Source organism: Plecotus auritus (genome assembly GCF_963455305.1).
Source record: "Plecotus auritus genome assembly, chromosome: 14".
In the NCBI taxonomy this organism is placed as follows: domain Eukaryota; kingdom Metazoa; phylum Chordata; class Mammalia; order Chiroptera; family Vespertilionidae; genus Plecotus; species Plecotus auritus.
The window spans coordinates 9756280-9780539 of NC_137780.1; the positions used below are offsets into that span (position 1 = coordinate 9756280).

At 45.8% G+C, this 24260-nt stretch overlaps 1 protein-coding gene across 4 annotated transcripts in view; it reads right to left on the reverse strand.

The window, feature by feature from the left end:
• The window catches only part of SPATA17 (spermatogenesis associated 17), a 189829-nt gene that overhangs the window by 109112 nt on the left and 56457 nt on the right, over nucleotides 1–24260 (reverse strand). For 2 of the 4 annotated variants that reach the window (XR_013959644.1, XR_013959645.1), the window contains exon 10: nucleotides 18839–18921. Coding sequence is in view for 2 of the 4 variants with exons in the window: in XM_080651392.1 (XP_080507518.1) it covers nucleotides 18841–18921 (81 nt within the window). In the remaining 2 variants the exon portion in view is untranslated. Of the gene's footprint in view, nucleotides 1–14751; nucleotides 15062–16116; nucleotides 16448–18838; nucleotides 18922–24260 lie in introns of those variants that run through there. The other 2 variants (XM_080651392.1, XM_080651391.1) reach the window with 2 other exon arrangements.

Consider the following 24260-nt stretch of genomic DNA (forward strand, 5'->3'; position numbering starts at 1 on the left):
TGCCAAGTTCACCCGAGAACGCCAGGTCCATTGCCCCTGGCCACTTGCAGCTTCTGCCATTAAATGGTTCGACGACAGGCAAGTTATTCGTTAACCTTGGCCTCTGTCTCCTCATCCATATAATGGGCTGAAAAGGACACCTACCTCAGACTAGTTTTGTAGGAATCATATTAGACATAATAATATATAAAGCGTGCTGGTGGCCATTAAATACAAGGTTAGGTGGGATTACATGCTTGGCCAGTAGGGAAGTCTGTGCCTGCATTATGACAGGTAAGTGCCTGGACATTTTCACCCGCAGAACTAACTCAGCATCTTGGGCCTGATTTCCTATTGGGAACAGAGTCCATTTCTTGGGACTACAAGGAGGGGATGTACATACTGGCAAGGTCCCAACAGGTGGTCTGCCCAAATGAAGATATGTACAAAGAGGTAATCACAAAGCATGATGGGTCATGGGGACCACCTGAGATCTGTTAAGAATCAGTGACAGAGTCGGTTAGCACAGGGTCTGGCTGGGGAAGATGGTCTCTGTGCAGCAGCCATCACATGAAGGGCGGTCTGGGCTGGGGGAGCCTCGTGATTTAACAATTGAATCCTGCTGTCTGTCTGGACACAGCATCGCAACCCGGCACGGCTCAGTGGTTGAGCGTGGACCCATGAACCAGGTCACTGGTTCCATTCCTGGTCAGGGCACATGCCCGGGTTTCAGGCTTGATCCCAGTGGGGGGCGTGCAGGAGGCAGCTGATCGGTCGATGTTTCTCTCTCATCCATGTTTCTATCTCTCTACTAGAGGCCTGATGCACGAAGATTCGTGCAAGAATGGGCCTTCCTTCCTCTGGCTACCGGCAACGCCTTTGCTCTGGCCGGAGCCGCCTTTCCGCCTTCCCACTCTGCCCAGAGGCCCGGAGCAGCTGGGTTGGTATGGAATGCCATGGCAACGATGCAAGTGTCCCGCCATGCCCCCAGCCACTCATCGCCTGTGTATGCAAATTAACCTTCCACCTTTGTGGGTTAATTTGCATACTCACTCATGATTGGCTGGTGGGCATTGTGAAGGTACGGTCAATTAGCATGTTACTCTTTTATTAGGTAGATTCCCTCTCCCTTCCTCTCTCTCGAAAATCAATCGGTAAAATATTTTTTAAAAAGTGAAAAGCTGAGCTATACAATCACAGCTTCTGAACCCGTGGAGGCACCTGAATGAACTAACTCTGCCGATATCAGTTGGATTAAAATAAGAATAAATGATATCACAAAAGTAGGCTACACAGAACAACATTCCCCCCTTGGAGAAGTCATTTATTTGCCCAAACACTAAACTAGGCAGAGCACAGATTCGGTGCTTCTGGCCCTGTCTCATGTCCCCAGGCACACTTCTGTCCAAGGCTGTGAATGTTCCTACGGGTATATCAGTACAGGGGACATTTCTGCTTTGAATGTGATGTTTCTCTTTTAGTCATTTTGACATTGAGATCAAGAATAGCATCAGTGATAATGGTCTATTTTATTGAGATGAACTTTAATTTCTTCCAAGTGTCGCTCATGGAACTTGAGGTTCACCTGGACTCCCCCATCCTTTATCCAGTGCAAGTGTGGAAGGTAACTGTCAAACATGTGGTTGCCAGGGTGCATCGGCGGGGGGGTGGGGGGGGTGCGGGGCAGAAACAGATGTGTTTGCCGGGAGTGAGGTCCTTCCCTGGGCTTCCCTTCCCTCTGTCCCCTCCCTGTCGTCTCTGGAAAAGACGATTTCTTCCTGACAGCTCTTCATGTCAGTCAGAAGTCCAGGTCAGACACTTACCAATTGACCCGGTGTTAAGGGGAGACACTCATTTCAGCACCTGTCAATAGCCTCTTTTGATCCGTTTAGACCGGAGCCTGCATCCCGGTGGTGATTTATACCGATGCGTGTGTGGACTTTTAAAGGCAGGGACACCTTTTGGAGCTCCAGGAGTCCGCTGGCATGGGAATGACTGCTTCTGCAAAGGACCCCAGGAGACCGCCTGGGGACTATTTTTTTCTAAAATATATTTTTATTGCTTTCAGAGAGGAAGGGAGAAAGAGATAGAAACATCAATGATGAGAGAGAATCATTGATCTGCTGCCTCCTGCACGCCCCACACTGGGGATGGAGCCTGCAACCCGGACATGTGCCCTGACTGGGAGTCGAACTGTGACCTCCTGCTTCACAGGTTGATGCTCAACCACTGAGCACACCGGCCGGGCTTACTTGGAGACTATTCATACCTAAGACCTTAAAGCAGTGGTTCTCAACCTTCCTAATGCCGCGACCCTTTAATAGAGTTCCTCATGTTGTGGTGACCCCCAACCATAACATTATTTTCGTTGCTTCTTCATAACTGTAATTTTGCTACTGTTATGAATCTTAATGTAAATATCTGTGTTTTCTGATGGTCTTAAGCGACCCTGCTAGCGGTTCTCAACCTGTGGGTCGCAACAGGAGCTGCTGTAGAGCCTAAGACCATCGGAAAACAGATATTTACATTACGATTCATAACAGTAGCAACATTACAGTTATGAAGTAGCAACAAAAATAATGTTATGGTTGGGGGTCACCACAACATGAGGAACTATATTAAAGGGTCGCGGCATTAGGAAGGTTGAGAACCACTGCCTTAAAGGATCCTGACTTACAGTGTGGGACCCCAAAGCTGGGGTACAGAAGGGCTAGAGCAGGGAAGCCCAGCGTTCATTCATCAGATCTCGCGTAGCCTGTGGTCTCACATCCTTGCACCAGAAGGCCAAGTTCGCTCATCTAACTCCGGAGTTACTTGGCTGTGGAGGCATGTTTCCAGGGGTCAGAGGTCACAGCTAACCTAGATTGGCCCCGGCAAACGTGCCCCAAACCATAGGCTGTGGGGCCAGCGTGCGATGTCCCTCTGGACCGGTGTGGCCTGCTCTCTCTCCCCTCCGCCTTGGGGACACATCAGGAGAGACATCCCACCTGAGCCCGGATGTCCCCTCCCTGGCCAGCCCCCAGGATCCTAACCGGCATCCTGTGCGTTTCTTTTTGGCAGGTGTTTGTCACCACGATGCCAGTCGCTCCCCACCTGTGCCACAGGGAAAGAACGGGGAGCATGGGAGGGAGTCAGGGGGGCCGGGGACATTTCCCTGACGTGCCCCCGCTGCGACACCGGCCGCTGGAGAAGGCTGTCACTGGGCTGTCAACCTCTGACCTCCCCCAGACGCGTTTTGAAATGAAGTGAAAAGAATTGCCAGTCGGTCCCACGGCCTCCTTCCCGGCCTGCGGTCCGTCCTTGATGTCAGTCAAAGGAGTTGACTGGCACCCACGGCGCCTTCACAAAACCCCGCACGGAACGCCCGTAATGACTGGCGTCAGGATGACTCGCGCGGATCCAGTAATGACTTCTTGACATAATGTATTGTTTACCTAGGCGCCGCGCTCTTCCTCGCATCTTAATGAGCCTCATTAATAACAAGTGAGGAGTCCGCGGCTAGTTCTTCACAGCTGGACCATATGCACTAATTACACCGCGCGCGCAAACCTGAGACAATTCGCTGGGTCCGGAGCAAGCGTGTAAGGAGAGGGGCGAGCCCGGTTGGGAGGCATTTTTGCTCCATCCCCTTAAGGATGTCAAGTGTGATATCAAAGCAATTTGCAGATAATTAAGGCGCCTGTCATGTTTGAAAAGTGGGTTTCGTTTGCGTTGGTGGGTGGGAGTTTTCACTGGGGGAAGCAGCAGGATTGGGTGGGAGGAACTGGCTGGGGGACTCGCCTGGCCACCCTAGGAGCACATCCCATGGTAACCAACCAGGACAGTCCTCCCGTGGAGGAATGACATCAGTGGTGGTGAAGGGCGATGGATTAGTGGACATATCTCAGTTCTAAAGAAGCAAGAACCTCCGAAGGGCCATGGCAGGACGGACGAGAGGGTTTGACGTGCTGTAGAAGGCACGCGTTTAGTGGCTTTCCTTAATGTGAAGTTCCTACTTCGTTTCTGCTCCATCCTCACGAGTCTTAGAAACTGAAACCAGTATTTGGAATCAAGGCAAGACAACCATGCTAACGAAGGCAAAATGCCAGGTCACTAGACAGACTTTCCAAGAAGGACCCGAAGGCTCTGCGCCCCCCTCCACCTGGCTTGCCAACGTGCAGGGCACCCTGGTGGCAACCTTCCTTGGGAAAGTGCGAGAAACCCCTTGTTCTGTCAGCAGCCAGGCACGGGGCTGGGGACACTTGAGTGTGACTATTGATTCTCTGGGCACAGGCACTGGGAGGCCACAGGGACACTGTGAGTTGAGGTGCAGCTGCTGCAGGAAAGGTCATTGGTGGCCTGAGCCCAGAGTCAGTGACTAATTTTTAAGAAAATAAATCGTGCCGTTTCGCTTTTCGGTTGTGGAAAGATCCTGGAGGGAATGTCATGAGAAACGAACGTGTTGCTCAGACTCCCTACAAAGTCCTTGCAGAAGTCACACTCACCACGCCGGCCCCCCGAAAACCTCGGACTCGGTTCAGTGGGAGAGAGAGAGTTGGGCCTCGGGGCTGTGTGTGTGTGGGGGGGGGGGGGGGAGAGGGGGGCGCGTGGTTTGCTCAGAGTGACTCCAGGCCTTCGCCGAGTCCCCATCCGCCCATGTTTTGTTTTTTTCTCCTAAATATATTTTATTGATTTCTCACAGAGAGGAAAGGGAGAGGATAGAGAGCCAGAAACATCGATGAGAGAGAAACATCGATCAGCTGCCTCCTGCACACCTCCCACTGGGGATGTGCCTGCAACCCAGGTACATGACCTTGACCGGAATCGAACCCAGGACCCTTCAGTCCGCAGGCCGACGCTCTATCCACTGAGCCAAACCGGTCAGGGCCCGCCCATGTTTTAACAAGACGTAGTTCAAGCAGCCAGAGACCATCGCAGCGAACTGGTTGATTCAGCAAGAAACCCGGGAAAAGGTGATGCCGAGGTGGGAGGCAGCAGGCGAGCAGGGTGAGCAGCTGTTCTCCGGAAAGGGCCGTGGATGGGGGAGCACCCTGCCAGGCACCATATGCGTGACGGACAGGCCGGCGAGCGCGGGGTGCCTGAGCGGAGGTGACAGGCCGGCTCTCGTTCGCAGGGAAAGAAACTTCCCTCGGAGTCCACGCGAGTGAAACCATGTCCACAAGTGGGGCGTATTGTCAGGCTCCTGGCCGCTTGGCGGAACTGTCCTGGCTGCGACTCCCCCTTCCCTCCCCTCCCCTCCCCCGAGGAAGAGAAAAGCCACACCCTTCACCCCGGCAGGACACCTGGCCCATCACCCCCGAGGCTGTCACAGGCCCCAGAGAGGAATTCCAGGATGGAGAGCCCAGCCCGCAGGCACACTTGTAGAGCACCGTGCAAGCAGGTCCACGCGTGTTCTCTCCCCGGACCCCCGTGGGATCCCGCAGGCGGAGATGCAGTGCGTGGACAGAGGAGCCAGCACCCAAACGCTTGTCTCACTGCCCCACGGCCAGCACTGGCTTCAGTCTGCCTTCTGGAGCTTAAGCCAGGTGGGCCATGGTCAGAAAGGGGACAGGTGTCACTCCCAGGGCTGTGCTGGTCCCCAAATGTATCCCCCGCACCCCCTTTACCGCCTGTGCAGGGAACGCCCTCCCACCACCAACCCTCGTGCCTCATCTTTGCTTTGAAAGCCCCCTGCTCGAGATCCCCACTCGCCGGGCTGTTCTAAGGTCACCTGAGAACGGGACCTTTTTTTTTTTTTTTTTTTTTCTATTTTATTTTATTTTAAATATATTTTATTGATTTTTTACAGAGAGGAAGGGAGAGGGATAGAGAGTTAGAAACATCGATGAGAGAGAAACATCGATCAGCTGCCTCTTGCACACCTCCTACTGGGGATGTGCCCGCAACCAAGTTACATGCCCTTGACCGGAATCGAACCTGGGACCTTTCAGTCCGCAGGCTGACGCTCCATCCACTGAGCCAAACCGGTTTTGGCGAGAACGGGACCTTTGAGAGCAGGCTGGCCGCTGTTGGTTTTGAAGAAGGAACTCACCCAGGGACCCCAGCACCTTGCTGGACGCGGCTGCCAAGTAGAAACCACTTGTGTCTCATTTATTCTCACCACGATCAGGAAATGTGTACCAAGTACCTGTGTGGCCGCCGAGGAAGGAGGTGGCGGGGGAGTCTCGGAGGCACGGGCTCCGACCTTCGGGGCTCAGTATGATGAGACAGGCTGGCGTGGGAAGTCGGTCAACAGCCACCCCCCCTGGGACACGGCCATTGCCGTCACTGCCGAAGACGGGGCATCAGAAACACCCACCGAGTCTTCATCCCCACCGCGTAGCATTGCCGGGATCAGCCCAGCTGGCCGCTCATGTAGACTTGCAAATTGCCATTCGCTCACAGATCCCAGGCCACGAAGTGACTCCACCCAAGTAGAAAACGCTCGTTTTATTCATCGTGTTTCCCAGTGTGCTTTGCAGGATACAGAGCTGAGAGAAATGGATGGTGGGCTGAGCATCACTCACTGAGCTCATAGGAGGGCAGGTAGAGCCTGGCATCCCCTATCGCTACTCCCGGCTCCCTCCCCCAGCCCCCAGCACCAGCTTGACATCTAGTGTCCCTTGCTGTGGAGTCACCTGAGACAGCCCCAGGGTAAGTGTTGATATGACCCAGTCCTTACATTGAATCTAAATTCTTCTTGCAGCAAGAGAAACCCATCTCCTTTTTTTTTTTTGGGGGGGGGGTCTTTCTTACTTTAAACAGCTGCTAAACACTATTGATCTGGCTGCAATTAGCATGGACTAATCTTCAAGTCTCCTGAGAGGTACTCATTTTCCAGAGATTTGGATGGGAATTCTTTGCAGAGTGGAAGGGCCGGAGGGGGTGTGCGGGCAGAGGATGGGAAAGAGCCGCTGCTCGTGTTTACAAGCTGAATGCAGTGACAGAGAGAACTGTGGCCTCACTGTAAGAAATATACAAAGATGCGTCCCTGCCTTGCACGCTGGTGTTTCTTAAACCATTTGCCGAGTTAGAATGGTTTTCATTTCCGTGTTGCTTCATTAAACATTTACATCCGTGTCCTAGTGTCTTAGAGCGGGGCGTTATTTTAGTCTACAGATGAAGGCAACTTGGCAAAGACAGAGGTCAAATGATGAGCAATGAAAGACCAACTCAGGATTGTCCCCACTCTGAACATCTCAAAGAGAGTTTGGGGTCTTGCCAGACCCTGAGAGGTATCCCATAAGCCTTTGGAATGTCCTGTCAGGTTAAGGCTGTCCTTGTGCACCTGGGGGCTTTGGGCCACGAGAGAGTCTTTGCTAATAATGTGACCCAGGGTGGGGACTTTGGGCCATGCTGGATCAGGTTGGCCTCTAGGGGCACTAGAGACGAAGGTCACTTGCCTTGGGGGGTAGGTCATGTGCCTGTAACTGACTCCCAAGAAAAACTCTGGACGCAGCTGCTCCTTCTATCTGCTACTCCTACATGCCTTATAGGTCTCCCTATGTCTTACTGGCCAATCCCTTGGCACTCAAATCTTAGGTTAGAGGCCCTAATTTTTAAAAATGTTTTCAAAAATTGATTTGAGAGAGAGAGGAAGGAAGAGGGAGATAGAAACATCGATGAGAGAGAAACATTGATTGGCTGCCTCCTGCACACCCCCTACTGGGGATGGAGCCTGCAACCTGGGCATGTGCCCTGATTGGGACAATGTACAATCCACTGAGCCCCACTGACCGGGCTATAGTTCCTATTCTTTATATTAAATTCTCTCTGTTCAAATTACTGTGTGGTTTTGTCTCCTGATTGGACCCTGACCAATATATCCTGGTTTCTATGAGTCACGGTAAAGTAATTTATGTCAGAGGAATTAGGGTTTGCATAATTGCTTTTATTTTATTTCTCCTACGAAATGAAGCAGCCATGTCATCATTTCCCTCCCTCTCCAAGCCTGCTATTAAAAATGTTACTCTCAATGATAGGTCTGCTTTATTGATATATTACTATAAAGCTGTGTTCAGAGAGCTCCTTCAAATCCAGAGCTTTCACTAAATGTAAAGCCAAAGCCAGAATGACTTCACTGTCCAAGTCTCTTTGGAGAGCATTATATCAGGGACACATGAAGCTTCGGGAAAGTGACCTCATTCCCTTTTCTGTGCTCGGCCAGCCACTCTCATCTAGACAAATTCCAGGAGAACTTCCAGTGCCCTGGTCTGCCTTCTGCCTCCAGAGCAAGGTCATCCTGGGCTTCTTTTGAGCCAAGGATAGGGTGAAGCACAGGTGTCTCAATTTAACCACTTGCCCAGCCAGTGTGGCTCAGTGGTTGAGCATCAGCCCATGCACCCAGAGGTTACTGGTCGGGTCGGGGCACATGCCTGGTTTCGGGCTCGGTCCCCAGCAGGGGGTGTGCACGAGGCAGCCAATCAATGTCTCTCTCATGGATGTTTTTGTCTCTCTGCCCCTCTCCCTTTCTCTCTCTCTAAAAATCAATAGAAACATACTTAAAAAGAAAATACAACACATTCGCGGTTCAGTTTTGTCCCTCAAAGGGCATAAGATATAAAGATGTTGCTTATTTTCAGAATAAACCCTGGGCTCCGGTGCTTCCACACTGTTGCCTTTAATTAGATTCTCTCGTCAGTCATCCCTGCGCATTGTTCCATGTCCAGAAGTCCATATTAATAAAACGTCTGTTTACTTATGAGAACTTGGTGAAAAGTTTAATTTCAGGATGTTCATCCATCTGGCCTTGCCAACTGCAGAACTACAGAAGGATACGTTGATGGCAAAGGGAACACCATCTGTTTCTGAGAAGTTAGTTGATGTCTGCATGACAAGCAGAAAGTCAACTGCGACACTGAAGAAGGTGAACAGGAGAGTGAAGAGTTTGCCCTAGACAGTTTGGCTCAGTGCATAGAGTGTTGGCCTACGGACTGAAGGGTCCCAGGTTCGATTCTGGTCAAGGGCACATGCCCAGGTTGTGGGCTCGGTCCCCAATAAGGGGCGTGCAGGAGGCAGCTGATCAATGATTGTCTCATCATTGATGTTTCTATCTCTCTCTCCCTCTCCCTTCCTCTCCAAAATCAATGAAAATATATTTTTTAAAAAAGAGTGACGAGTTTGTTGGGCCTTTTATGTCATATGTGAGCATGATTTCTACAAGATGGATCATAACCAATAGACAAGAGGTTCATCTGGTCACTTGGAAGAAACCACGCCTCACATGTTTGCCTTTTCGTTCTTCCTCTTTGGTAGCAATCAACTGGAAAAAGAAACTATATTCTTTCCGCCTACACATGTATTTAGGCAAATGAAATAACCTCATTCTCTACTCAAGTGTTGTCAATCCGACAATATACAATGCGACTTGGACCAAATGTCTAGATGAATTAGCTCAGTTGATGGTGGTATATCAATGACCCAAAAGTCCTGTACTTGACAGCTATCCAGTCAAGTTAGTGTTACACAAGAATAGACTTCATTCCATAACCGGAAGTCCGTCCTATCCTTAGCTAAGTAGCTGAAAGACGCCATCAGGAGAGAGACAAGATGCAACCCGCCACATTTATTCCACAGAAGTACTTCTAAGTTCACGTCCGACTGATGGAGACCTGGCGGGAATGACCATGAAGGGCTGCACATTACAAATCTCAGCGAGAATATTTGTTAGCAACTGAAACCTGGGGCAAGTGGAAGAAATAGTGACAAGGACACTCACTCTGTTTAACTGAGCTGTTCTAACCATTGCACATCCCCTCCTAGGCAGCATTGGGAGCTGACGGCCACGGCCTCTTTGAACTCTCTCTTCCTTAGGCTTCTGTGACAGTTAAAAAACATTTCTGTTCTTACTCCACCTCCTGTTCCTTTGCGTTCTCTTCATTCTCTTCTCCTGTGTGGAATTCCCAGGCTCTCTGTTCACTTTTAACACTTCACTGAACTAATCTTGTCATTGACTCAAATATAATCTACATCTGATTCATGCCTAAATTTGTTTTGGTCCTGACTTTTTTCACCAGAACTGCAGCTTCTTAAGAGATCTTTACTTAACTATTATACAGTCACTTCCAAGTAAATATATCTCAGACCAAGTCATCGTCCCTCCAATACCGGGCCCTTTTCCAAGGTTTACAGGGTACCCAGCTTCTCTAGGTCAACAGGACTCTTCATCGGGGTTCTTACCCATTTCCCCACCGAGACCGCCTTTTATCCACCCAACCATCTTCCTAGTGTTCATGTTAAAAAATATATATATATTTTCACCAAAAGATTCATTTAAATAACAGTTTTTCTATTCTTATTAAACAAAGGCATCTGGGTTGTGATTCTAAGTAAACTGTTATTACACTGAATTCCAGCCACAAGCAGAGATATTTGGTGTGTATTTAGTCTGTGCAGCCAGCGTATATGGAATATATAGGTCAAGTGGAGAGAAATTAAGGGCTCTGTTATTGTTTGAAAGCAGCTTAACTATTAAAAAATAATCAGACCCAACAGGTTTACTACTTATTGATCTCAGATGGGCACTGTATTTGCCTAACTTCTTTACAAAAACTTGCATGCAAAGAGCCACAAAATTGTATTGATGGTTATTCATTCATAAGTCTCAGCAGTTTCCTCGTGTTGACAGATGGAGAAGTATGTACTCGGGGAGGCCTCTCTGAAGTTGGGCAGGGCATGCTCATGGTCTCATGTAACCAAGATAGAACATTTCTGCAGATCTCTCAGCAGAAGATGCCGAGGGTGTAAAAGGAAACTGAGCTTCTAACCATATTTTCTTCTAAAATCTTCTGTAAGTCTTTTACAAGGAAATAGCATTCCTAAATGAAACCTGCCATGAACTAGAGGGATGTACTAATATTGCTGTCATACAAGGCTATTCTAGATTCCAGGTGTCTGACATAAGTCCTGAAATATATGAACTTGAATAAAACACTAGTTAGTCATTTTGGAAACTAAGCCAGATCACCTGACATAATATTTACGGATAGCATTCAATCATTCACTTTTATTGCTTATTCTCTTAACAATCTAGCACTGAGAATCTTGCCAAATAAGAGTATTTTGGTTCCAAAGACCTGCTCAGAAACAGTTCTTTTGAATGAAATATGCATTATCAAGGTCAGAGTTGGCATCCTATAGAGTTCCTTGATTTAATTTGAAGTAGACGAAACACTGACATCAACCTTGGACCAGTACCCCAACCGAAGCATGTTCAAATTGTTAAAGAGCTTAAATCCATTCCTCATCTTCACCTTCACTGAGCTTGCTCATATGGAAACCAAAATCCCAAGGGTGGTGAATGGGTTTCACATGGACTAGTGGCTGCATGGAGAGCCATGGGGAGAGGGGTTCTGAGCTCAGGTCAGTAGAAGTGAGGACTGTGATGAGCAAGGTCTGCCATGGGGGGAGAGTGGTAGAAAAAGGGGTGATGAAGGTCTGGAACCCAAGGCCATTCACCACAGAGAAAAGAAACCTCCGGTGAGCCATGGCATCTTAGGCAAATGCTTGCAGAACAGTCAGATGGAAAAGGGTATCAACTTATTCGAAAGCAGCAAATTCGTAGCAGGAAGTGAAATCTAAAGCCCATAGAATGAAGAACTTGTAAATAATTAGAAAAGTCCAAAATGGAACATACTCTCTTGAGAGAGAGAATTACCTCCAAGACTTAGACATGCCCAGACAGGGGGTATGGATATCTTAGGACAGATCCCAGCAGGTGTGGGAAGTCAGAAAAAATGATTTCTTAGGGATCTTACGACATGCCACCCAACCTCAAGCAAGAAAAACCCTTACCTTCTAGAGTAGGCTTATTTGTACTGAGATCAAAATGAAGAAAAACATCCAGCTGCTTGAGATAAATATGTTTAGCATTTCCACTGAAATTTCATCCCAATCAGAGGCCATGTCCACAACCTGGGATTGCCCATCGAAAGAGACTTTTAATTTGAAATTAAAAAAACACATTAAAATGGTGATGGACGGAGACTTGACTTGAGGTGGTGAACACACAATACAGTGTATGGAGGATGTGTTGTGGAATTGTGCATCTGAAACCTGTTTAATTTTGTTAACCTGTGTCACCCCAGTACATCCAACAACAAAGATAAAAATTAAAAAATATTAATGGACATCCTATATAATAAAAGCCTAATATGCTAAGTGTCCGATCGAAAGGTCAGCTGTTCAACCAATCAAAGCGTAATCCTATCTAATAAAAGAGTAATATGCAAACTGACTGTCACCCCAACATGCAAGATGGCCGCCCCCAAGTGGACACAAGATGGCCACCACAAGATGGCCGGCAGGGGAGGGCAGTTTGGAGGGACCAGGCCTGCAAGGGAGGGCAGTTGGGGGTGATCAGTCCTGCAGGGGAGGGCAGTTAGGGGTGACTGGGCCGGCAGAGGAGGGCAGTTGGGGGTGACCAGGCCTGCAGGGGAGGGCAGTTGGGGGGGGGACCAGGCCTGCAGGGGAGGGCAGCTGGGGGGGGACCAGTCCTTCAGGGGAGGGCAGTTGGGAGGACCCAGGCCTGCAGGGGGGGGCAGTTGGGGGCAACCAGGCTGGCAGGGGAGTGGTTAGAGGGTGATCTGGCTGGCAGGCAGAAGCGGTTAGGGGCAATCAGGCAGGCAGGCAGGCAGGCAGGCAAGCAAGCAGTTAGGGGTCAGCAGTCCTGGATTGTGAGAGGCATGTCCGACTGCCTGTTTAGGCCCAATCTCACTGGGATCGGTCGGACATCCCTCGAGGGGTCCCAGATTGGAGGGGGTGCAGGCTGGGCTGAGGGACAGCCCACCCCCGTGCACGAATTTCATGCACCAGGCCTATAGTATGCTAATGATATGCTAAGGCCGTTCAACTGCTCGATATGATGTGCTCTGACCACCAGAGGGCAGACACTCTGACTGGTAGGTTAGCTTGCTGCTGGGGTCCAGCCGACTGGGACTGAGCGAGACAGGCCAGCCACACCCTGGACCCCTCCCACAGTCCCTCCCAGGCTGGCCAACCTCCCGCGACCCTCCCCGGCCCTGGTCGTGCACCAGTGGGGTCCCTTGGCCTGGTCTGCACCCTCTCATAATTTGGGACCCCTCAGGGGATGTTGGAGAGCCAGTTTCAGCCTGATCCCGCAGGCCAGGCTGAGGGACCCCATTGCTGCATGAATTCATGCACCGGGCCTCTAGTCATTTTATAAAATCTTAGCATTCACACAGGGGTTCTCCTGTGTGAATGTGGGTAATTCTTGAACTAACAGGCCTGGCCAAAATGAAACTTATCAAAAGCCAGCCTGCCATCTATTTGAAACCAATTGGTTGCCCCGGAAGGTTAGGCATGTGATCAGTTACTGTCCCATCAGCCATCAGCATCTCGGCCGCGGAGTGAAGGAGATGGGGAGAAAAATCACACGTGACAGAGATGAAAGCTGTGTGGTGGGAAGAAAAAAAGCCTCCTTGATTAAGCTGTGGACTTCCTCGAGTCTTTAATTCTCCCTCCGGCCCGTCTTCACGCTGGCACGTGGGCGGGCCGTGGATGGATGGGGACGCTCATCAGGAGGAGCACGCACATCTATCTTGTGGGCTGATTCTTTTATTCGCCAGCTCCAGAGGAGTGGGGAGAGTCATTTGGAAGGATGGTAATGAAGGCGGGAGGCACTGGCCAGGCTGCAGTTTCCTTTACCAACATGTTATTCTCACTTTCTTTCTCTTCTCGATGCTGAGTTGCTCTCTTTGTTTCCACTTATTTTTCTTAATATATTTTTATTAATTTCAGAGAGGAAGGGAGAAGGGGAGAGAGAGAGAGAGAAACATCAATGATGAGAGAGGATCATTGATCAGCTAGCTGCCTCCTATATGCCCCACACTGGGGATTGATCCCACAACCCGGGCATGTACCCTGCCTGGGAATCAAACCATGATCTTCTGGTTCATAGGTGGACACTCAACCACTGAGACGCACTGGCTGGGCTCCATTTATTTTCCTTTAAAAGGAGGGATGTGTTTGGCCTCATCAGCCAGTGGCTGGAGAGAGGACAGTAGTAAGGATATGAGAACCCAGAATTTCCAGGTATAATTTTTGCTGCAGTATTTCAAATGTTTTCATTACACTCTACATTTTTATTATACTCAGGCGCATTTACTTAGACCCAATCATATACGCCTTGAAATACTTGTTTCTTCACCCCAAAATGAGATTTCATGTTTCCTTTCTTGAAGTTTTTTGTGTGTGGTTGGTTGTTGCTCTGCCTGGCAAGAATGAAATTGTTCCCTTCAATGAAAAAAGCTAACTTTCCACCTTCATAACAATGGGGCAAGGAAATGGGCTGGCTCAGCTGGGCCTTGTAAAATACAGTGAAAGAGACACCACCACTCGATCTGAGCCACAGGATGGAATCATTCACTAAAGGCTGGAGTGGGTACATTCCTGGTTTCCTGCCAAAGGCGTGGCGTCTGGACTGTGACCAACCACCACCAGGGGCGTCATTCAGACGCAACAACTAATCCCCTGAGCTGACCGCTCGCTGGACCTGAGTCCAACGCCCCAGCTGGTGTGGCTCAGTGGACAGAGTGTTGGCCTGCGGACTGAAGGGCTCTGGGTTTGATTCCGGTCACGGGTTGTGGGCTGGATCCCCAGTAGGTGGTGTGCAGGAGGCAGCCGATCAACGATTCTCGACTAAGATGATGGGATCATAATATGGCCTCGTCGGGGGACCATTTTTATGGCACTTTTGGTTACCAGGGGCTCTGGGTGTGACAGATATTCTCAGAAGTAAAAAATCCAACTGTTCACACACTGTATGAAACTATTCATCTGTAAAATACTATAGTTTATTGAATCATAAGAAGTATGGTTTATGTTGTGGTTTCTGTAGGATCCTCATGTGTATGTTCCTTTTAGAACTGGAGAGTTTTTGAATGAACTAGAGGGTTCCCATTTCTTCTTTGAACAGATGAGAAAGAGGGAGGGAGGGGAGGAGGGAGGGAGGAAGAGAGACAGAGAGAGAGACTTCAAAGGCTGACACACTGTGTCCAGGTGTCTCAGCCAGGCAGTGGCGTCTTCTACTCCACAATCACTTCACACCTGAACCTCATTTTTACATTTTGTCTTCTTTTATTGTCTAAAAACAAAACAGTAAAGTGAGAGAAGATATTTTCTAAAAACAAAACACTGAGGTGAAAAAAGGGAAAGAAGCCAATAACATACCGTTCTCAAATTCCCTACTCAAATCCTCCTCATTCAGAGTTCGCTCAGCAGGAGGGCTGGGGGCCGCACCCTGAGCTGCCCCATTGCTAGCCTTGCTGCATCCACCCTGACCTCTGACCTCTGTCTGCACCTGCAGATCCTGATAAACAAAGGTGAGCGAGCGCAGACACACAAGGCGCTGGGCCAACCTGCCGGGCCATGGAGACACACGGCGGATGTCCTCCTGCACGCCTGGGGGCGGTTACAGCGCCTTTATTCAGAGAACACCTTTACCAAGAGGAAGATACTAAGGGTATCTTGATTTTTGTTTTGTTTTATTTTTGCAAATTCACTCTGATGAAATTGAAAAGGGTTATACATTCACACAGTGCCAGACTGGATGCCAAGGTTTAACAGGTTTTCTTGTTGAATTAGAGATTGAACCCCCGATGAGCACACACACCGAGTGGCCAGATGATGATGATCTCTGAACGCATAATAATCTGGCCACTCAGTGTATATCCTATATAATAAAAGGCTAGTATGCAAATTGTCCCCTTGATCAGGAGTTTGACCAGCAGGCAGGCCAGCCAACCGCCCATGTCCCCTCCCTCCCCCTGGCCAGGCTGGCCGGACCCCACCCATGCACGAATTCATGCACCGGGCATATATATATATATATATATATATATATATATATACACACACACACACACACACACACACACACACATACACACATACACACACTGAGTGGCCAGATTATTATGCATTCAGAGATCATAATAATCTGGCCAGTGTATATCGCTTATTTCTCTCCTTACACAGCTGCTAAGACCGTATTTCCTCTTAAAAAAAAGAAAAAGACAAATGCCACCCCTGTCCCAATGCAGGTGCTAACCAGACTCATTTTTCACTTTCCTTTTCCCCAGCCATTCCAGTCATTCAGATGCCAAATCCCTATGAGGAAGGAAGACAGGACACGGGTTTCCATGCATAACAGGTAATTTCATTGAAACTCATCTCATCGGGCCTCCAAATCGAACCAAGCCTTTCAGCAGAAAGAGGCCCTGGACTGAAGCACATTGTGGAGAAGAACTTGGGACAGTTGAGATGCACACAACTCGAGAAGACTCAGTGCACACAACGCAATGCCCACTGGTCAACCGTCTCCCCACCCCACCTCCCTGCTGACTTTCTCCACTCGGCCCGGAAAGATGAATGGAGCTGAAGAAGGCAAAGCAGTCGGATGGATGGAAGGAGGCAGTCCTTTCTGATTCAGACCCGGCGGAGTGCTGGGAAACGATCCACCATTACCAAACTGAGCAGTTTATAAAGAAAAATTTAAAAAAAATTAAAAGGCGTCAGATTATCCTAGTCAGAGAGTACATTTTAAAATATACGGTGTCCCCCCAAAATGTATACATACTATGACTGTAGATTCTATCACATTTTGGAAATAAAAAGTGTTTTAATAAGCACTGCCTTTTTCATTATTCAAAGTGTGCATACATTTTTGGGGGAACGCCCTCTATGTGTGTGTGTTTAAAATCCAATTCATTCTGAGCAGTTTCGGTGGCTGAAATCCTAGTGGAGTAATTGAAGTGGGTTGGTGTAGGCTCTGTTTATCCTAAACGCAGACACGCTGAAGGGAAGAAAGATTAATCTGATAAAGGCGGCACCGTTTCTAATCGGACTGATGGGCAAGCGCAGGATGGGTGGGAGAGGCAAAGTCGGGGGAGTTATCGTCAAGTGATGAACTACCTTAAGCCAAAGCAATCAAGTAGATAGCTCTAAAAATTCCTCCGGCATCTTCCGTCACCACTTTGGGGCAAGTGGCCCCGTCCTGGCCTTCTCTGCACAGAGCAGAGGCACTCTGTCAGATTTGGTGAAATGCAATCTTACGGGGAGAGCTTTATTTAGCGGGGGCAGCTCCCCTCCACTTACGAAAATTAAACACGAGACATTCATTTCCATTCCGAGAGGAGGAGGTGACATTTTGATAATGTTTCCAATTCGCAGAATAGTTGGAAATCCCAGAGCAGACTTACCAAGCATTGTTTTTTTTAAATTGTCACATATTTGTATTTGCTCGTTGTGATTAAAAGTAACGCGAAACATTTGTTACTCGTCCTTCTTTCTTATAAATAATGTAGCAAGCAGTTATTTTGTCTTCAGAAAAAAAAAAAAAGATAATTTTCTCTACAGTACCATGATCGAATAGAATAAAGTCAAGCTGTTTTTGTAATTGGTAGGGAAGAGCAAGGAATTCCTACTGGAGTATTTTGTCTGATTAGATACATTTTCAAAAAATTAGGGTACAAGACACATCGCCCCAAAAAGGTATCTTAGATACCAATCTTACCCAGAGATAACTACCATTAACATTTTTGCAATGTACAAATGTATACAAATATATGCAACACAGAAATACTTGCAAGTGTGTTTTTCATAAAAGCGTAAGAACTTTTTTTTTTTTTAAGGAATAGCTAACTAAAATGAAGGGCAATTTTCTACTTATTTTAATGGCTTGAAAAGTGCAAATATTAAGGCTTTTCCCCCCCAAATTATCAGGTAAGGATCTATGTCTCATCATTTATTTAACTTAGCATATATTATCCAGTGTTCAATATGTTTTCAACTTTTCACCACTACAAACAGGATATACCTTTGAATTAAAAGCTAAGTCACACCCAGATAGGATAGATTTTACTTAGACTGCTTTATACTGTGAGTTAGAAATACCAGACAATTGTTTTAATGGGTAGTGGTGCCTTATAAACCTTTGGAACCGCAATTCCAAGGGGCATTATAGCTGACTATGTCTTATTCCCCTTCGTGTTTTTCCTTTGAAGTCATTAAAAGGTAGGTAGTGGTATTTGTGTTGAACACACTGACTTCCACATTGAAGCGTCCCGAGCTCTAAGTGGGGACAGGCGACACCGATGCTGACTGTAAGGGAACAAGTTGCTCCATCTACTCTGCCTTCCCCAGCGGACCAGAGCTCTTCCCTGGCCCTGGGGGTGGGAGGGCCCCTGGGGAATTCCAACTCGCATGATTTCTCATTCCTGCCCCTTCCCTCTTCTCCTTCAACTGTGGTGATCTGTGCTGTCTTCATCCAATACCTCCTTTAATTTGGATGAAAATGCCAGATTACTTCCTGTAAGTCTCGCTTTGATTGTACTCACGCCTCTGTTTTTAAACACCTTAGCCAGTGAATGCAGTACAATTGAGAGCTACTTCTGTGATCTTGAATTTTACGTAGGTCTTTGTTCTTCTCTGTACTGTAAACAGGGATAACCAGAGACCCCAGACACTATTTACTTGGAATTCCATAAAGACACCTCGTAGCTCAAGTAGCACACATACTGAATATAGTCTATGAAACCAACTGTATCAATACAGTATTGAGAAACTGTTTTAGTTTTGGAACACCACCAGTGTTTTATCACTGGATAGTGTAAAGCTATTATTTACTGTATCAATTAACATAAAGTAAATGTACTTGTGATTTTTGTAAGTCCTATTTCTTAACGTGTTTTTAGTCCATTTTGGAGATTTGAAAAACGAAACCAGTATTTTTTAATGTTAAAAACCCATTACACTAGAATCAAAACGTGTCTGGTTTTGCTATGCATTAATATTATTGTAGCATGGCTTTTTAAATGCTTGATGGTTAAGTTACTTAAAATACTTGGCAAAAAATGCATACCTTTATAAAATCTGTCCAGCTTTTGAATATGACTTTCCGTACTTGGAGAAGAGATCGAACGATGGTAATACAGTTTGGAAATCCTAGAATAAAAAAGAGCAAAGATTACCACAGAGCTCTTACTGACTTTGTATTATTATTATTATTATTATTATTATTATTATTGGTTTTACATATATATAACAATGACTAACTTTCAAAAAAAGAAATGAAATAATTAGTTTTATTTAAATGATCTTAGTTTAACCTTTTTTAATATTTATTAATTATATTTAGTGTTTATTTTAATATGTAAAATAACTCATTTTAAAAATGTACATTTTATGGATACGGACAACAGTCTGATAACTGCCAGAGGAAAGGTGGTGGGGAGGTAAAAGAAGGTAAAGGGGGAATAAATGGTGATGGAAGGAGACTTGATGCGGGTGGTGAACACAATACAATATACAGATGATGTGTTATAGAATTATATACCTGAAACCCGCATCATTTTATTAACCAATGTCACCCCAATAAATTCAATAAAAACATGATTAAATAAATGTACATTTCAACTTTCATTTTTTACATTTACTCTGGATAAAAATACATTCAAACTGTGCATGCTTTAAAAGCATCGAATGCATCTAGTAGAAAAGAAGGAAGACCTGAAGTCAATAAATTAAGCTTCCACTTCAGGAAACTAGGGAACAGTGAGCAGAAAAAGAAAGCCATAACCCCATCAGAGCAAAAATCATGAAATTGAAACAGAGACGAGCGAAAATCAACAAAACCCAAAGCTGGTTCTTTGAAAAGATCCATAAAATCGATAAACACCTCGCCAGGCTAAGTGAGAAAAAAGAGAGAAGTCACAAATTAGCCACAGTGACTAAGAGAGATGGGTGGTCGCTGCTGGTGCCAAGCACTTTAACTAAAAGGCTAAGCAAAGAAGGAACAGTGGACCACACATCTGATCACGAAGGTGAACTGGACCAGCCACGTAAAAGACGGCCCACCAAAACTCACACAAGGAGAAACACATAATCTGAATAGGCCCATATCTTTTAAAAAAATCAAATCAATAATTAATAACCTTCCCACACAGGCTTTGATTCTTTCTAGTGAATTCCACCAAACAAGGGAGAAATGATACTGTTCCAGAAAACAGAAGCTTCCTACGGGAAGCACTTCCTAACTCCCTCTGTTTCGTCATCTAGAGGATGGAGATGTCCATCCCGGCCAGTGTTTCTTAGTGGTTAGAGCATCGGCCTGCTCACTGAAGGGTCGCTGGTTCGATTCCTGGTCAAGGTCATGTACCTGGGTTGCAGAGTCAATCCCTGGCCCAGGTCAGGGTGTGTGCGGGAGGCAACCAATCCATGTCTGTCTGTCTCTCTCTTTCTCTCTCTCTCTCTCCCTCCTCCCTCATTTCCACTCTCTCTTAAAAAAAACCTCGGGTGAAGATTAGCAACAACAAAAAAGTAATTAGCTAGAAAAAAATTCACGTTAGAACTAATGCATTGCCTGGGTAAGTGGCAGCTGGGGGAGTTTTCTTTCTAAGACAATGACTAACTTTTGTCAAGGTTGGGGGATCACGTGAGAAAGTGATCCCCCTCCCAGAGAAGCACTGAGAGACTACATCTTCCCTCCTCTTTTCCTGACACTGTCCACATCTGAGATTTGGGGCATGGGATTTATGATAACTTCTTGGTTAGCTGAGAGCCTTGGCATACCATGTCTTGTTCCCTTTCTAATTACCTCTTGAAGAAGCAAACACCTGGAAACAATACCCCGGGTCATTTAAAAGGCATAGGTGGCCTGGCCAGTGTGGCTCAGTTGGCTGAGCATTGTTTCATGCACCAGGAGGTCCCTGGTTCGATCCCTGGTGAGGGCACATGCCTGGGTTTCGAGTTTGATCCCTAGTAGGGGGAGTGCAGAAGGCAGCCAATCGGTGTTTCTCTCTCATCAATGTTTCTCTCTCTCTCCCTCTTCCTTCATCTCTCTCTAAAGTCAATAAGAACATTTTTTTTTTTAAAGGAATAGCTAACTAAAACGAAGGGCAATTTTCTACTTATTTTAATGCCTTTGAAAGTGCAAATCTTACCCTGGGAATCAACTAGTCATTGAACGTTAAAATAAACAGTCATATTGCCTTGCCTTCATAAAAGTCAGCGTGACTCCTTCTGTAGCCTATCATTTTCATCAAATATTGTTTTCTACTTGTTGGTTTATTCTTTCACTGTGAAAACATGTATGATAATGTTTGGTATAAAAATCAAGAAATTAGTCTCGCGGCGGGGAGTCTGCTAACAACACCGTTTTAATCTTATCCTTCAAGCAGAGGCAGAAAACATATTAATTGCAGCTTAATTTATGCAACAAATATTTCATTTTAATTATGCTTAATTTTTGTCAAGCTATAAAAATGTCAATAGTTCTGACAGTGTTTGCCTACAAGTTTTTTTTTAAAGTGAAAGAATTAAAATCAAACGCTGTTTCTGAAAGAAATTATGAAAGACTTCTAATTACTGCTGACGTTTTTGAAAAAAAAAAAAAATTGCTACTCCAGTGGCCCCAAAATAACATCTGGAAACGTGTGAACTTGAAGTGTTATTACCCGATATTTGTAATTCCTAGTAATATACATGCCTCATTAACAGGATGAAATTCTCACGGGGAGGATTTTCTTTTTTATTCACGGGATATATCAGTGACTGTCATTGACTGCTGCCTTGTCGCCACCGAAAGGTTTTTTGTTAATTCCTCTCAGGGAAACGGAGACAAGAATAAGTGAGACGACTGCTGATACATTGCATTGAACAAAAGAACATTTACCATGAGCAGAAGGGGAAGGAAAAAATGTCCAACCACCAAGGCTGAGCGGCATGAATTACATTCAGCAAAACATCAGCAAGCTCTTGCCCTGGCCAGGTGGCTCAGTTGGTTGGGCACCATCCCATTCACCTGAGAGGTTGCTGGTTTGATTCCTTGGGTCAGAGTGGGTGTGGGAGGCAACCGATCAGTCGACATTTCACTCTCACATGGATGTTTCTCTCCATCTCCCTCTCCCTTCCTCTCTTTCTAAAAAATCAATTTAAAAAATCTTTTAAAAAAGTTATTAAGCTCTTACGAGGTGCAAATACTCCCCAAACATTGTTACACATAAAGAGGCTACCTCCTCCCGGAAAGCCTTCGTCTTCGGATGGAAATGCCAGCTCCCTGCACCGAGCATCGGTGCACAATCATGCTCCTCCCAGCCCTGGTCCAGCGTCTGCTGGGCATCAGTGACTCCCTCCCGGTGTGAGCCCCCTCACGGGATGGTCAGCCTCCTGGGGGCAGGGTCCTGGCCTTCTGTGTTACATCCACCCCCTCCCACATTCACATCTACTCGAGAGTGAATAAAATGTTCTGGGTGTTCTGTGTTTAGAAACATCACTGTTATTTCAAAACCCTCTTTTGTGAAAGATGTATAGATCCATATTTTAAAATCACTCGTTGGGAAAGCTTCTAGTTTTAAGCTGGCCGAGCAATTAATTTCCTGCCTTATCCTCAGAAATGCACCCTCCCGCCCCGAACTTGGAGGATAATAAACATCTACAAAACGGCATCTGCAGGAATACCAGGAAACAGCAGTGACCCCAAATCATTATCTATGTCCTGCCAGATGAGGAGGGGTAGCATCCTAGACTTAAAAAGGAAGGGAGAACATGCCCTAGCCAGTGTGGCTCAGTGGATTGGGCGTCGGCCTGCAGACCAAAGGGGCCCAGGTTCGATTCGGGTCAAGGGCACGTACCTCGGTGGCGGGCTCCTCCCCGGCCAGGGCCTTGGTCGGGCTTGTACAAGAGGCAACCAATCGATGTGTTTCTTTCACATCAATGTTTCTCTCTGTCTTTCCCTCTCTCTTCCACTCTCTCTAAAAAAATAAAAATAAAAATAAATAAGAAATAAGAAGAAAAGGAAGGGAGAACAGACCAATGAAATTCCATCCTGTTCTTCCTCCCTAAGCCCAGGATGCTCAGCACTGGGATTGAGCTGGAAGGTCAGAGATGCAAGTGGCCTCTGGGACGGAGGACCTTCCCTGAAAGTTGCGGGGGAGGGGAGGGTGTGCAGGAATATGCCACCCAGCATCACAAATCTCTGAACATACTTACTTTAACTAGGCACATGTTTTACTTGGTAAAAATAGAGTAAAAAAGAAATAATTAGTGCACCAAAATGTGTACTATTACTCTTAGATTTAAATTTTCTTTCTGCTAGGACACTTTAACTGCACCCCTCTCAGTAATTGATGCCCTATTTTTTATAGTTTTTATAAAATACCTAAACATATAATTGCTCATTTTTTAAAACATTTTGCTTTCATTTTTTTACATTTGACATCTTTAACAACGCTTCCCATAAGCAAGTCTACATAATAAAACATATAAAAATGCAAATGAGATAGTCAACAGAAACTAATGTATTTTATAATGCCAACTCCTTTTATAAGCTTTGAGAAAATTATATACACATTCACTAGTCTATGTACAATATTTAACATCTATATCTGAACCCAAATTACTAAAGACGATGATCTATTTTTCTGAACTCATGTCCTTTTCCCAAACTAAATCAAATGAAAAAAGCTATGGGAATTTCCTCTCAAGCTATTTCATACATGGATGCCCCTGAACTTTACTGTGTCTAAACTCCAAAACATGTGCAGGTAAATCACTTTGGTATTCAAAACACTAAGGAATGTTTATTTGCTGTTGCCATTAAGAGCAAAATTTATTGCAGAACATTTAAATCTAAGTCCTAATTTATTTAAACTCTATAAATGAAAGGCTGTTAAATTCGAGGATACTGACATTTGATAGATAAGAATTTCATCTCAATTTTTAATACATTCTTTCATTATTATTTTTGGACAATATAAAATTTTTGCAAGATTAAGAAGACAGAAAAATATAACAATTTAAATGATTATGACCTTCTGAAATACTGTGTTTGGCATGGTCACACAGTAGAGGAGAAATAACTCTTGAATAAAGTTCAATTCAACTATGTATGTATTTTTAATTATACCTCCTTTGTTACACATAAGAATTTATAAGAAACAAAGTAAAAAATAAGTATGTCTCATCATGGTCAATAGATAATAATGGTTACTAATGAGTTGATATCTCTTTTTAAATTGTACTTTAAAACTAAACCATTAATATTTGATGTCCATAGTAAATGAACTAAATTCAATTAATACTTAAAAATACTTGAGAAACTTTGGCTGGTTAAGTAGGTTAACCACTCTTGTAATATTATTTCATCTTCTATTTTATTGAAGAAATGCTTTTTATAAGAAATACTAGAGGCCCAGTGCACGGATTTGTGCACTGGTGGGGTCCCTCGGCCTGGCCTGCGCCCTCTAGCAATCTTGGGACCCCTCAGGGGATGTTGGACTGCCAGT